At 43.9% G+C, this 16,678-nt stretch overlaps 1 protein-coding gene across 4 annotated transcripts in view; it reads right to left on the bottom strand.

Moving 5' to 3' along the window:
* The window catches only part of LOC132868479 (BAH and coiled-coil domain-containing protein 1), a 151,011-nt gene that overhangs the window by 78,996 nt on the left and 55,337 nt on the right, over positions 1-16,678 (bottom strand). The window contains exon 1 of one of the 4 annotated variants that reach the window (XM_060901389.1): positions 1,418-1,698. The exons of the other annotated variants lie outside the window; for them this stretch is intronic. Coding sequence (XP_060757372.1) covers positions 1,418-1,430 — 13 coding nt within the window. The 5' untranslated portion in view covers positions 1,431-1,698. Of the gene's footprint in view, positions 1-1,417; positions 1,699-16,678 lie in introns of those variants that run through there. 4 annotated transcript variants of the gene reach the window in all.

Raw genomic sequence — 16,678 nt, 5'->3', positions numbered from 1 at the left:
TCATGGTATATGAGCTGATAGCCTAGTAGTAGAGTAGCCAATCAGAACACGCAATTGCTCAATCCAGTGACTGTAGATAGATAGATAGATAGATAGATAGATAGATAGATAGATAGATAGATAGATAGATAGATAGATAGATAGATAGAATTTTAATGCTGTGCGAAGATTAATCTATCGGCAGACTTTGACTGAGCTGCTGTCTGCGGCTGCTGCAAGCCAAAGAAAATTACTGCCTCTTGTGTTCAGTAAAAGCCCTGTGGAACAGACAAGTGACAATACTAAAATACAGAACTGAAATAGTAATCATACTGTGCCATGCTGCACTGTTTGATTGAATTGCACTCAAAGAAACCCAAACTGAGTGACAGTGACAGAGAAACTTTTAAAACGTTTTACTGCTGGAATTGCGAACATGTTTCTCCTTTAGTATAAATCCAAGAAAATGTAAGGTACTTCATGCTGGATGGGAATCAAATTCTGGGAATTCTTACATGAGAATTCAAGAGAACATCGAGGAGGCTGAAATTGCTACGATTGAAACTATGTTTTGATTGTTTTGCTTTGTTGCATAAATATGAGGTTAACATCAACGCAGCTATTTAAACAAATGTTAGCGGCAAGCAGCAGTTACGCAGCCTAAAAGCATGTAAAAAAAATACCCTTCTGCTATATTTTTGACTCACTAGTTGTGTAAAAATAAATGGGTTACAAAACTATTCTACTTTGTCGGTCATGTCACGCCTCTTCTAACTTTATACAAGCTTCAGTAATAGCTTGTTAGCTAAACGCAAGTGGGTAAGAGGGTTTGTCGTTCTGTAAAGCTTGTCTCTGACCAATCAGCAATGCTCACTGTAGTTGGCTCTACCCAAGTTACTGCTTCTCAGAAAGGAAGGGAATACGGGGAACTAAATATCAGCCTTGATTGCTCCAGTGGAAACCCACCTTGGCACTGTTGAGCAACAGAAGGAGCCAATGAGAATGCCACACAAACAGCTATACAGATAAACGACAGATGTGACAGTTGGACCCGCCAGCTAATTCCTCACTACTCCAAACACACAGGCAGATTTTCTCTCTTTCTCTCTCTCTCTCTCTCTCTCTCTCACACACACACACACACACACACACACACACACAGACATGGAAGACATGCAATTTAAGATTTTCAAATAGTGAGTACAGAGGAAAATGTGTACATATGGCCTCGTCAGCTCTCAGTCACTAACATGTGGTGGAGGCTTTGGGAAGCTCTCATCATGCTGGCATGATCCAAGAGAAACAATTGTCTTGGTTCCACAATCTTGGCACACAAAGCCAGCCACATAGGCTCCTGCTGAAATGAAGCGAGGGGAGAAATCTACTGAGGAGGTGGCAAAAATGAAGAGCAAAATGACAGCAAGACTGACAGACTCACCCAGCAAAAACATCCCTGTCGCGTCGTAAGGGTCACTGAACTCCTCTGTCACACTTGGCTTTTCTCCACAAAACAGGTGCTGAATGTATGGCTTGAAAACGAAGCAGTAAATCAGAGCACCTCACACTCCTGTGTCTCAGAGAGCGAAAGCCTGGCCTGAAGACGAGCAGCTGAGGCGCTACGGTACTCACTGGTACGCCAGTTAAGCCTCTGTAAACGAGACAGAGCAGCCAGCTTACGCTTTTCACCCAGTGACTCAGAGCGCACTTCCGTGCTGTAAAAAAGCAGAAGGAATTTCAAATGGCTACTCAAATGGGGGGATTTCCTTATAACGGTCAAAATCATCTTGAAAACATTAGATGGATTGGTAGCCAAACATTCCTGCCGGTCTAGAGGCAACTTGGGACGGACGCTCTGTTTTCGGGACGCTGTGGGAGGACAGCTATGAGTAGGTGGACCCCCTCGAGGTTCTGTGTGGGTGTGTGTATCGTGGGGGCGGGTGGGTTTGGTCTGATCAGAACCAGAGTAAGCAGAGCTGGAGTTTTTCCAGGGCTTGAGTAGGAAGAGACTAAAGGAGGGCAGTGCACGCCTCCAACAACACTCGCCTCTGTGCATGTTTGTGGAGTGAGTTTGGTGGATGTGGTCAGTCCGGGGGTGGTGAAGAGATGTGTGGGAAGAAGGAAGGGTGTGTTAGAAACTATAGGTAGGACTAAAAGAGGGAGAGAGTGAAAGAGTGTGTGGAAGAGAAAGAGAAAGGGAGAATTGTGGCCAATCTCTCCAGGTTTGGCAGCCAGTGTTTGTGCAGTGCCTTGGTGGTTACCCACTCAAACTCAAACCCAGGGTGAGGAGCATTCTGCGCTCTTGTACTCTAATGTAAATAAAACCGGAGCAGAGGGTCAAAAGAGGCTTCCCCCCCCAGATACGCTGTTTACATTACACAAGTTGACATAATGGAGGGGCAGCACGGTGATGTAGTGGTTTGCATGTTCTCCCCGTGTCCGCGTGGGTTTCCTCCGGGTGCTCCGGTTTCCCCCACAGTCCAAAGACATGCAGGTTAGGTTAACTGGTGGCTCTAAATTGACCGTAGGTGTGAATGTGAGTGTGAATGGTTGTTTGTCTATGTGTCAGCCCTGCGATAACCTGGCGACTTGTCCAGGGTGTACCCCGCCTTTCGCCCATAGTCAGCTGGGATAGGCTCCAGCTTGCCTGCGACCCTGTAGAACAGGATAAGCGGCTACAGATAATGGATGGATGGATGGATGGATGGATGGATGGATGGAGATAAGTCTCCTCAACCTCAACAAACCAAGAAAAAAAAACCTATTCATTCAGGGACCTCTTTAAAAACAAGTGGATCAAATTAAAGCTTTATTGGAGGCAATTAAGGTGCCTGTGAAATGGCTACAGCCAGCCAGACAGTTTGGTCTTCAAAACTTAATCATGCCAATAACCATGGAGCCGGCCAAGCCAGACAGGCTTATCCAGGCTGTGTGTGAACACACGGATGTGAACGCGCAAAAGTTAGCGCCTGTGTGTGAAATGCATGCGAAGGAGGAGGGACACATCTGGAGCAATGAAGAGCAGAACGGAGGGAACACATGAAGCAGGCTTCTACCTACTGCACCAGCCTCGTTCCCCAGGGACACTGAGCAGAGCTTTTCAACTATTAATCATTTATAGGGGCCTGTCTCTAGAAACAGCTCTCTCATCAGCCGAGGCTCAAGCGTTGCTCCCTGTGCCAGCATTCGGGGGCAGACTGACGTGGGCAAATGGACTGCTGTCTGGAGGCAGAGTGCTGCAGAAGACACGTTTTATATGGACGGTAAATATCAGAATCGGATGGAGAAAGACATTTGCAGAGGAGGATAGAGGCAGGAAGTATGGCGTCTCAAGGACAATGAAAGCTTTCACATGGACTCGTTGCCTGAAGGGGGTCTGCGCTGTGATGTGAAGGACACAGATGGGGGAAAAAAAGAGGCAAAATGAGAACAAGCAAGAACATATGACAGAGTAGAAACAAAAGGCAGCAAGTGCTGAGTCATGGCCTGTTGTCCTGTTGTCAGGGGATGGGGGTTCATGGTGGAAAGAATGACAGGAGAAAGTCTGGACAGTAGAGGTGTAATTCTAGGCCTGTTATCCACCCCACCCCACCCACCACCAACACCAACACCACCACCCCCACACACACACGCCATAGTGAGTCAGGATTGGACACTAATGCTGCTACAGTGGCCAATTTCTGGAAACATGTTCCGAGATGGTAAGTGAAAGTCATCACAGCATGCTCTTGCGCTCCCACCACTACTTCATACCTCACATCACAGGAAGACCATAACACTCCAGACTACTGCCGTTTGGCTTGGACCTGGCTCCGCCGGCTCTGTTTTCTCTAAAAACACCTCATGTTGTTCTTCCATCCCACACTCACTTTATTAAATTCGGCTTTTTCTTTCCCGTTCTGCCTCTTTTTTTTCCACCTTTTTGGTGCTCACATGAAAGGATTTCACTGAGTGCACAAGAGCGATTGGCCAATCGGGAGATAAGACAACGCATTTGATTCATCCATCTGCCTTATCTATACCTATCTCACATAGGTGAGTGTGCGGAGTCCAATTATTGCGAAATATCTCACTGGTTGTGCTCTTGCTAACACACATTACAATATACACAAGCAAACCCACATACACTTAATCAACTCTAACACTGATGAAGCGACTCCAGGGGAAAAAAAAATCTTTGATGACGAATGATAACTTAAGCAGTCATTTAATGCAATGTGAACGTAGTAAACTGTGCTGGCAAATGATAATGACAATAGCTAGCTGCAGCCGCATTGCAGAATGATAAGATTAAAAGAAAAAAATAAACATCTACCCAAAGAATACTTTTAAATATGGATTTGTGTTGAGTGTTGAACGCGTGCATATATCTGTACAAAAACTGTACATTCAACTAAAGCAACAGGGTAAGTCAAGATTGTCCTGTTCAGATACAGTGATCAGCGTGAAAGCACACAGAGTTAAACTTTCCCATGCAGGTAGAGTGTATTTTGCCAAACTGCATTAAGCAGACGCATAATCTGGTGGTATTTTGGTGAGCCAGCTTTGAAACAGATGTGGCGCTTCAACTGTCTTGACCACCAAACCAGAACGTCAAGGACGGAGCGGCTCATCTGGCCTGCCATCAAAACAACCGTGACTACCAAAACATCAAAAAGAAGTGAAATGTGACAATGTGAGAGAGGACCAACCTCCACAACAAACTGTTTACAACAGGAAAATCAAAAAAAGGACTAAATTTTGTTCTCCAATGGAAGATCTACCCAAATCAAATCAGAGAGGAGATACAATTCTAGTAGGAAGAATATTTGTTAAGTTGACCTAATTATTAATTTGTTAGCAAAAAATTGACAATACAGTGATCAAGTTTTGTGCAGAAGGTCTAGTCCTTTCAAATAAAACAATCCGAACTGAAATCCATTGAGAACTGAGGGAAGGAGGAGACACGATTGAACTGAAAATAAACAAAGTTGTAAACAAATTGTTTACAACAGGAAAATCAACAAACAAATGACCCAGTCTTGTTCCCCGAGGGAAGATCTACCCAAAACATCGATCAGAACTGAAATCTGGTGAGAACTGCGAGAGGAGACACAATTTTAATGAGAAAGCACCAAAATTCGTTTAGTCGACCTAATTAGTAGTTTGTTAGCAAAAATTTGACAATACAATGACCAAGTTTTGTGCAGCAGGTCTAGTTCTTTCAAATAAAACAATCAGAACTGAAATCCATTGAGAACTGAGGGAGGGAGGAGACACGATTTAACTGAAAATAAACAAAGTTGAAAACAAATTGTTTACAACAGGAAAATCAACAAACAAATGACCAAGTCTTGTTCCTCAAGGGAAGATCTACCCAATCAGAACTGGAATCGGATCAGAAATGAGAGAGGAGATAAAATTCTCGTGAGAGGCCTGGAAAATTCATTCATTTGGCCTAATTACGAACTCGTTAGCAAAAAATATGACAAAACAATGACCAAGTTTCATGAGGAGTGATGAGTTCTTTCAAACAAAGCAATCGGAACAGAAATCTGTGGAGAATTGATGGAGGAGATACCATTTGGGCAGCACGGTGGTGTAGTGGTTAACACTGTCTGCTCGTTCTGGATTCAAGCCCAGTGGCCGACGGAGGCCTTTGTGTGTGGAGTTTGCATGCTTTCCCTGTGTCTGTGTGGGTTTCCTCCGGGTGCTCTGGTTTCCCCCCACAGTCCAAAGACATGCAAGTTAGGTTAATTGGTGGCTCTAAATTGACCATAGGTGTGAATGTGAATGGTTGTTTGTCTCTATGTGTCAGCCCTGCAATGATCTGGCGACTTGTCCAGGATGTACCCCACCTCTCGCCCATAGTCAGCTGGGATAGGCTCCAGCTTGCCTGCGACCCTGTAGAACAGGATAAGCGGCTACAGATAATGAATGGATACCATTTGGGCAGCACGGTGGTGTAGTGGTCAGCACTGTCTGCTCCTTCTGGGTTTGAGCCCAGTGGCCGACGGAGGCCTTTGTGTGTGGAGTTTGCATGTTCTCCCCGTGTCTGTGTGGGTTTCCTCCGGGTACTCCGGTTTCTCCCCACAGTCCAAAGACATGCAGTTAGGTTAACACGGAGCGGCCTTGGGCTGAAGTGCCCTTGAGCAAGGCACCTAACCCCCAAGTGCTCTAAATTGTGGATGACGGACGCCACACCATGGCAACAGCTCATCAGCCTTATGGCCAAATGAGCTACTAACAACCTGTGGATGTAACTGAATACAAATACATTATTCAGAATGAACAGAAAATATGTTCTAAACAGATACAAATATAGACACAAATAGGAGATAGGCGAGGGATGACTGATGATATCGGGACTTGCCAATAAACTCCGACTATCGCAATGGCTAACACGTAGGAAAATTTGTCTCTCAGAAAGCCTGGTGTCCTCCACTTTCAGAAAAAGTTACTGTATTCGGTTTCATTTCCAGCTATTTGATATTCTATACGAATCCTAATTCGATGCAGAGCAACAAAATATCTTTCTTTGATGAACTTAGCTTCCCTTATCTGTGTGCTGCTAAAGCCGTCTTCGCTTTCAAATCATGAATGGAGATTTCAATTAAGAAAATGATTCAATGTGTTGTTTATCAGGACTACTTCACAATACAGGAATTCAATCATTATTTCCACTGCTGTTCACAGAAGATTACTTACAGCTACCAACTCATTACATTTATTTACAGTTCTGTGTTCAGTTAGCAAGCATTCCTGACCTTCTTAACAGGTAATTAATAAAAAAAAAGAAAAAAAGAAAGAATTGAAGCTATCATTGACTCATAACAAGCTTATTTATTTGTCGTGATATAGCGTGTAACGTGACACACATTACATATATTTGGCCATGCCCCCTTCTCCGCCCCAAATCATTGCAAGCAACAGGCTACTGTCAACCGACGTTTGTTAGGGGACATGACAGGACGGTGGCATTTTACACATGATCTCACACACCTAGGAGATTCACTATTATTTATTTATTTATTTATTTATTTATTTATTATTTTTTTAGAAAGCTTCCCACAAAGGTTCACATAGCATCTGGCCGAGACTAGAAGTGTGCACTGGAACTGGGATCCCCACTGGTTTTTATTTTCATGCAGGTAATCAGTCAGACATGAGGATCAGTGGACAAAGAAAGCGTGGAGTCTTTCACATAAACATGCATTTATGGTAGCATGTTTACACAATTATTTCAATCATTCACCTTTAATAACTGCATGGTCAAAGTTGCCTATTAAACTAGCTTAATTCTTTATCCATCCATTATCTGTAGCTGCTTTATCCTGTTCTACAGGGTCGCAGGCAAACTGGAGCCTATCCCAGCTGACTATGGGCGAGAGGCAGAGTACACCCTGGACAAGTCGCCAGGTCATCGCAGGGCATTCTTTGTTTATCTCATCTCATCTCATTATCTCTAGCCGCTTTATCCTGTTCTACAGGGTCGCAGGCAAGCTGGAGCCTATCCCAGCTGACTACGGGCGAAAGGCGGGGTACACCCTGGACAAGTCGCCAGGTCATCACAGGGCTGACACATAGACACAGACAACCATTCACATTCACACCTACGGTCAATTTAGGTGGGGTTTACATTAGACCGTATCAGCGGATCATCAGATTAACGTTTTTAAAACGATTAGCGTGCACACAGCAACGCCAATACATGATTCGCGTGCACACAGCAATGCCAATACACGGATACGCTTGGCTCCGCAGGCGTCCTGCGCTCCAAATCACTCTACCCTGAACAGCGAGTGCCCTCTGGAGGCTGCGCACTCCGGCCCTGCGCAGCTCATAGAGCGCGCGAGTGAAGCGCACGAGCAGTGATTCGGGACTGAGCCACTGTGTGTGTGATCCCAGTGCATGTCGGGCATGCGCGTCACTTACCACTTGCAAGTGGAAGGATGGCAAGCCTAAAGACAATCATAACTACACAATGGGCAGTATTTGCATCAGTATTTGCAGTATTTTCATACTTTTATACTCTTTAATGAAAGGTGATACAAGGCGGAAGTCCGCGCCGTTTTTCAGCAGTCGCGTCACATGACCAACGCCAGCGAATCAGGAAGGTGGATGTCACAGTGACATTGTCCAATGACGACGCCAGCTAGAGCTCAGCACAGCGTATCCGCGTATTCTCAATGTTTACACAGCACCGGACCAGACACGATCTGGATTGAATACGTGGACCCTGGCGGATTCCCGTTTCTCGGCGTTTCCAGGCGTTTTAATGTAAACGGACAGTGCATCCGCAAAGAAAACGAGACAGATACGGTCTAATGTAAACTTGGCCTTAGAGTCACCAGTTAACCTAACCTGCATGTCTTTGGATTGTGGGGGAAACCGGAGCACCCGGAGGAAACCCACACGGACACGGGGAGAACATGCAAACTCCGCACAGAAAGGCCCTCACCGGCCACAGGGCTCGAACCTGGACCTTCTTGCTGTGAGGCGACAGCGCTAACCACTAACAAACAAAAATAAATAAATAAATAAAAACAAGTGTTGCCAGGTGAAACAAACCTCGCCCGGTATCACTTATGATAAATATGAAGGAAGATATCGCAAAAAGACGATTTTGACCTTTTTGGTGACCTTGACCTTGATTTTGAGCTTATGTGTGAACATTCTTGGCCAATAAACATGGTTCTGATTCTGATTCTCTGCTGCTCTCAGCCAATCAGAACACACTGTAATGCTTACTGCTCTCAGCCAATCAGAACACACCGTACTCCTCTCAGCCAATCAGAACACACCGTACTGCACAATTGTTACACTCTTACGTTCTTACAGCACAATGACATAGTGGCTACCGCCTCTATATGAAGCAGTAGACACAAAAACCTTGACCGGCTGACCCTCAAAATGTTGGAGATTCTATTTGAGACCAATGCCCATCTATCCTGAAAGTTTCAAGAAGATTGGTCCAGCCGTTTTCCTGTAACATCATTAACAAACAAACAAACAAACAAACAAACCCCACCGAAAACAATACCTCGCCCCCTGGTGGACTCCGTCCCAGGCGAGGTAATAATGTAAAAATCAGTCCTGTATACAAAAAAGAAAGAGACCCTTCTGGTTTAAGCCATGCCCACTTTGAGTTTAAATCCAAATATAGATACAGATAAAAATATTTGGAGTGCTAAACAGATACAGACACATTTACTGTCATTGTGTTACGTCCTTATTATGTATACAGTTTATACGCCATGCAGGATTTAACAAGAATACCTCACCATGCACGTGTATTTATGTTACTACATAAAACTTTTGCTATTCAATATTGGGTAAAGTTTGGAATAATAGCTAGAAGGATTAGGTTTCTGACATCATATGCAATATATCATCATCCTATTGTGCCCCAAATTATGGTTGACTGTCGTGTGGTGTAGCCTCCAACTAGCGTGTGAGCAGGTATTGCCACAACAAAACTGACCTGGAGCAAAAAGGGGGTGTGGCTAGACATATTTAATATGTGTCGTGTAAAGTCATTCCAGGACCACGAGTTGGCCTAGTGGTTAGCGTGTTTGCCTCTCGACTGGGAGATCACAAGTTCTACTTGCGGTCGGGTCATACCAAAGACCATCATAAAAATGGTACCGACTACTGTCTGGCAAGGGACGTTGCAATACAGATGCGAGTGGGGAAGTCAAACTCTCGTGCTTACCAGAGGACTAACCCCCCACTGTAACCCTAGCTGTATAGACAAGAGGCCGAGGGCTATCAAAATGGAGATCGGCTCTGCGCCCATACGCCTTAAAGAGTTGGTTAGTACTGGGACAGGAGACCAGATTCTGGCATGAGAGGGACTACGACTTTTTGAAAGTGGAAGCTGGCTATGAGTCTGTCATGGCTAAGATCTGCATTTAGTATTTTTTTTTTAAATTACCCATTAATAAGGTCAGAAACTACAGTTATTAGCTATAACTAAGCTGATTATAAAATTGAAGTCAATTATATACACTACACATGAATTACTTATTTAATTCTTGTATAGCGAAGTAGCCCTATTAATCAAGAGTTTGTTTCATTTTCTTAATTTAAGCCACCGTTCTTGTTTTACAAGTGAAGACATTCCATGGATGGAAGGCTAGTATGGACAAGGGAAACTAAGATGCTAAGATGTTTTGTTGCTCTACTCTGAAGTCAGAAAACATAGGTGATTAAGGCATATTATCAGTTACAATTAACAGTTCTCATCTCATTATCTCGAGCCGCTTTATCCTGTTCTACAGGGTCGCAGGCAAGCTGGAGCCTATCCCAGCTGACTACGGGCGAAAGGCGGGGTACACCCTGGACAAGTTGCCAGGTCATCACAGGGCTTCTTTTACTTAGTTCTGTTTCTTTTAAATACTTGATAACAAAGTGATAAATCTGACTTGATGCGCGGTGCCATTTTGTTTTTCCTTTACTCACGATATATGAGCTGATAGCCTAGTAGTAGAATAGCCAATCAGAGTGCGCAATTGCTCATATCCAGTGAATGTGGATAGAATAAACAGTTTACCTTTGTCAGTCTTAAAGCTCCAGGCACCATCTTTTCTGAAAAACATTTAAAATTTGGTAGCCATCATAACACTATAGTTAATCATCTCAAGCCTATCCTTCCTACCCTCTCATTTTGTAGCTCATACCACTGCCATTATCTAGCTGGAACTCTAGCTAATTTCTCACGTATTTATAGTCAATCAGCCCCACCCAAGCACTGACACAAAAACACACCTGCGTATACAAACCCACGCAAAGAGTTTCCCAGCCCTGTCTTCCAACAATCCAACAACAATCTGCTTGCTTTCTCATGCTGTTTTAACTAGTACAGTAGGGGGAAAATCTGATCTAGCCACCCACGGGGCCCATACACCAGAGCTGATATGAGCTGCTCAGGCCCATAAACATTATTTTGGTCCCATTTGATAATGACACACTCCTTTTCCCACCATCATAAAGCCCAGTGGGGAGGACAGAGTGGGCTAGGCTAGAGAGCCCAGTCCCAGACCTAGAGATCCCCATTAGGACACTAAGAAGATGCATGACCTTCTGTGTGAAAGACAATTCCGAAAGCAATTTTTTTTCTTCTAACTGATGAATATCAGGATATGGATCAGGGATCTAGACCTGAATCTATATTTGTATCTGGAAGTTTTCTGGAAACCACGTACTATTGGGTAACTTTAATCACCACTGGCAAGACCATTTGTGAAAAGAGGTGAAATAAAGCAGAATTTACCAATTCTATAAGGACATTATAATGTAACCAGTCATTAGTACATAATACTTCAAGCCAACAAAAAATGACATTATTGATAGCTTCTAGACCTCACTTTTCATGCTAGCAAATGAGACCGTGAAGTCTGCGACACTGATGAAAGCCACTGATAAAGCAGATGAAACAGTCCCCCTGATGTCCTGTGGTGTTGATGGACATTGTACTGGATTTGCAAACTGATCCTTCATAAGCCTAATCCAACTGGTATTCATCAAACAGCATGCAATTCAGTTCCAGTGTAGGTGGAGTGGGCCGTTCTCTACTCTTCCCAGAACAACAAGCTCTTGCTCGGCTCCATCTTTAAGAGCCACCATCTGTTTGAGCTGAGCTGAGCTTGAGTCATAGTGCACCGTACAAAGCAGCTCCCACAGCTCTGATATCTCCCTAACACAATTTCACATGGCTTTCTCGTTCCACTGGCGGGGAGTCGGGGAATTTTACAGCTCTGGTTTGTTTCAGAATTACTGTTGCCCAATCCACGTGGTTTCCCAGTGAAGACAGAGTTGAACAGCAGTATTAGACATGCTACATGTCAAAACCAAATAGGCAGGAAGTCTTGGTTGAATGGTTATGTGATCCTAAAACATGAAGGCATCATGGAAAGCCAGTGGGAACTGTATTCATACTGCATTTTTGACAGGTTTTGAACTTAATAGAGGAATTAGAGATTGGTGTGATCTGCAGATTCTACTAGCTTTGGGCTGGCCACAAGAGCCTGGTGTGGGTGAGGAACGCTCTGAGAGACTGGGTGTGCATGGGTGGGTGTGTGTTACACAAGTCTTTGACTATGCACGCCGACGCCACACGGAAGCCTGTAAAAATGCACGAGCGTGTTTTAAGAGAGGTTTGTATCCATGCTCCCCACATTGGGCCATTCCACATCAAAGTAAACCCCCTGCAATCAAGAGCTGGGTGGTCTTTTCCAGGCTAATAATGGTAAATGTGCAGGTAACCAGATGACTGAGCTCAGCCTATGTGGCTCAACAGGCTACACTACACAAAACACACTACCAGGAGTGAAGCACTTATGTACCTACTAAGCAACTTTATAGCCACAAGACTTAGTAACAAGACTAAGGCTACATCCACACGACAACGGCAACGAGATGTTATTTAAAAATATATCGCGTCCAAATGGGCAACAATCAGTAAAATATCAGGTCCATATGGCAACGCAACGCTTGCTGAAAACGATGCAATACACATGCCACACGTCTAGGGGCGCTGTAAGACGGTCCCTTCGGAGACACCAGAACAATAGAAGAAGTAAGGACGCATGCGCATAAACTATTATGCGTGAGACTTCATATTAGCCACAAAGTCAGGAAAATCTGTTTGTAAAATTACATTATAATGACCAAATACAATGAAAAGTATTTTTCCAGTCTCACCTGTGAAAGGTAATCCCATGTGATCTCGTTTGGACGGCAAACCTGTTGGTACAGTTAAATGCAGCTAATCTTTATTCTCCGCTTTGACCTATCCAATATGGCGGCGAGGATGACGTATGATTCTACGCGGAAGGCGGCGTCTTTAATGGTCCGGAATAAATTGAATGCTACACGTTGATGGATTAATTTGTTCTTCTACGCCCTTTTTGAGGAATGTATTGTAGGATTTAAACCAACATCTGAAGAGGTGAGATCGCTCCTTTTTTTTCCCTATTTTTGCTGGCGGGATTGACTCTGCCCTAAGGGCAGAGTCTCTCTCTCTCTCTCTCTCTCACTTTGCACCATTACACAATAAATATTCACAGTGAAAATATTTTGTAAGCTCGTTTCATAAACCAAGTTATAGGATTTGTTGACAACTCGCATCGAGTTCGTTACACTTCTACCCGGCGTGAAGCACTGACAGTCATGTGGTTGTGACGTCATCATAAACAAATCCGTTCTACTCATCCAGACGACTTCACAACGGCAACGTTGCCAGATCTTTCCACTCTGGAACCCGTTCTCAAAAAGACTGCGTTTTGGGCACCCAAAACGCCGGTGCCGTGTGGACGCCAGGCCTAAACGATAAGCAATTGTATCGGAGTCACCTGAATCCGTTGCCGTGTGGACAGGGCCTAAGTATCTCCAGAGAAGCTTTTTATGAAAAATGGATGGTTCTCGGAGCAACAGTGCATAAATCCATTGTGTGCTACTATAGTGTGCCTTTGGAGTCTCAGGGTTGATTTACTCTACAAAGTCCGTTGGCCTTCCCCCTCCACCCATTCTGTCACTTTGCTTTACTGTCTCAATCACTCATTCTTCTTCTCAGTTTCCCTGCTCGGTCTCCACTTTTCATCCCATATCTCCCATCTATCTCTCGGTCGTTCCCATATTCTTGCCCTCCCCCTAACCTCTCCCTTGATACAAAGCTGCCCCTCTCTTCTTCTCTCCTGCACTTTTTGGTTCTCTTTCTGGACATCAGTTTGGCTGGAGAGGCCAATGAAGGACGAGTTTTCACAGTCTCACTCCCATCCGTCCCTCTGTCCAAACGCCACATAAATCAGCACCCCAGCATGCAACTGGCACAAACTGGAATGTCCTGCTTTAAGGTGTCCTTCACGTCCTCTACAAGAACCCACTGTGTCCTTTGCAAGCACACATACTGTATAATACGATGAGAGATGACCAAGTGTATGATTCAGTTCAATCTCTTAAAGCCTAGGTCACAACCGGACGTACGATTTTTTGGCCGTGCGATTTTTGCCGTTTCCCAAATCGCTGCATTTTTTTTGTTCATGGAGAAAGACGCACGTTGGCCGTAAGTTTGTCTTGCAACCTGAAAAAAAGTAAGCGCCCATAGAGTTTGTTTGACATGACAAAGAACCTCTGCGGCCGGTCTGCGGCCAGTCTACGGCTCGAAAATCAGCACGTCACACGCGCACCCTCCGTGCGTTTCTTGCGTTTTTTGCACGTAGACCGGCCGTAGGGGCACGTACGGCCGGTTGTGACCTAGGCTTTCAGGAAAGTGCTTGCTTTTTGCTTCTGCAAGAAAGCAGATGACCAGTGGTAAAGAAAACCTGAGATGGCAAAGTCAAAACCAAGGCTACATAGTAAGGGCACATTTATATTTCACAAGACAATACAAGATGCAAGGGGCTTGAATGTGCACTCAATCATTGGTCCTACAGTTCTACAAATCCAGGACCTTGAACGTGAGTTATGCTTTCCATCCGCCAATGCTGGTCATCCGAGGAATGCCAGGACATGGTCTGCTCAACATCTGGGGGATTGGATGAGTAAAATTGGGAGCATTTCTGATGACCTGGCCCTGGCGTGGAAGATCGAATTTACGGGCAAAAGAGCAGATGAGGTGAGACATGAAGTGGGTTGGCTTGTCAGATGTGAGGACTTCTCTCTTCTCAGTTTGGCTAATTTAAAAGCCAAAAGAATTAGCAAAACAGTCCCAAGGTCAAAATACCAAGAGGAAAGACTGCCTCAGGATTGTCAGTCTCTCTCTTGCTTTCACTCTGCATGTCTCACACTCTAACCTGGACTGTGGTCTTTGGTATAATACTTTGTTCTCCTTTTCAGCACATTTATCTGTGTTTGTAAAGCATTCAATCCTGGGCTTCTGCTTTATATCTAAAGGGAATAGAGGATGAGGATAAAGAAAGAGAGAGACAGTGAAATTGAGAAAAAAAAGAGAGTCAGGGAGAAGTCAACATGTACACAGATGCACTACAGCTGGGATCGACGTACTAGGCCAACAGCTAAGACTGCAATCAGGGCAGCAAATGCTGTAGGGCACTGAGAGCTGTGCACACACACATACTCACAAAAGCCTGTGGTATCTGATTACAGGGATAGAAAAGGGAGGGTCATGGCAGTATGGCACTCTTAGGATAAAACGGTTGGCCGGAGCACTGGCTACATAGCTGGTTGGTATAGTCATACTGTGAATGCGCCTCAATGTGACTAGCACACATCCCCTCAGCCCGAATCCCATTTTTACCCCTGTCACACTCACGAGCTCGGACCGGAAACCATTTCTTTAATTCGCTCACCCTGGGTATAAAACATCGTCCACACAGACCAACACTAACTCCAATAAAGCTTTTCCAGATGAGTTCTCACGTCACTGGCACCATTTTATCTAAAATGGAAACTCTTTATCCCTCCACAGCCATTAACCACCGACTTGTGATGGCGTGGTCTGGCGAAACTCATAGATTACCGTCTTTTTTTCCCCCTTAACTGTATATATGGAGCTTGAGTTGCTATAAACCATGTCAGCACAGCTGTGGTGGGTAATGTGTGGGAGGTAGGGGCGAGTGCAAGTGTGGATTTCGGGATTCTTTATGGATTACGGGGAGAGAGAGAGAGAGAGAGAGAGAGAGAGAGAGAGTGTGTGAGAGACAGAAAGAGAAATATTATTATTGTTGTTGAAAAAAAATGTCTTAAAATATGTTATTTTGCATTTTCTTGTCTGTAGTAGTATGTTTCCTCATATGTGTGTTGTGTGTAAAGAGACAACACCAAAGCAACACTATGGAAGGCAGCATATGGAAAATATATATTTCATTCATATATTTCTATCCACATTCAATGGATATGAGCAATTACACGCTCTGATTGGCTACTCTACTACTAGGCTACAGTATCAGCTCATATCCCGTGAGTAGAGAAAAACAAAATGGTGGCGCATGTTGCCGAACCAACCAAGGACAAAATAAAAACGCATCTTTTTTATTTTTCAATAATTATTATTATATATATATTTTTCCCCACAAATTGCTACTGTCATTTTGCCAGTTTGTTTACATTCTAAGCGGAAATGATTTGGTCGGACGCTTTGAATAAAGTTTTTATTTATTGAATTTGCAAAAAATGTAAATAAAAATGCTCTGTTTCTCAAAATCCAGTGAATGTGGATAGAATAAAACAGCTATTCCACTCAATCTCGTCGTACATGGCTTAAAATCGTGCTGAAGTAGTCAGCTCAGAGGAGCCTCCAGTGAAGTTCTGACATTAAAAAAAATATATTACAACAACACTCACTCAAACAGGCACCTTTGAAATACTGAGGGGGAAAAAAATGCATGACTTTGTCATGTCGGTCATATCAGCCCACACCTAAGTAAAGCTTCCCTGGAAAAAGCTGACTAAGTTACCCAGTCACATGCCAGAATATAACCAACAAAAACACTGATGTTCAATGCCAACAGCTATGCAGATGTCAAATGGCCAACAATCACACATTAAAATGCATGTTCGGAGAAACTGAAGAAGAAGAAGAAGAAGAAGAAGAAGAAGAAGAAGAAATGTGGATGTAGATAGAATAAAACAGTTATTCCACTCAATCTCGTCGTACATGGCTTAAAATTGTGCTGAAGTAGTCAGCTCAGAGAAGCCTCCAGTGAAGTTCTGACATTAAAAAAAAATATATTACAACAGCACTCACTCAAACAGGCACAGA

Source organism: Neoarius graeffei, chromosome 20 (genome assembly GCF_027579695.1).
Source record: "Neoarius graeffei isolate fNeoGra1 chromosome 20, fNeoGra1.pri, whole genome shotgun sequence".
Taxonomy (NCBI): Eukaryota; Metazoa; Chordata; class Actinopteri; order Siluriformes; family Ariidae; genus Neoarius; species Neoarius graeffei.
The sequence above is the reverse complement of the archived record's forward strand: the minus strand, read 5'-3'. Positions and strand labels throughout refer to the sequence as shown.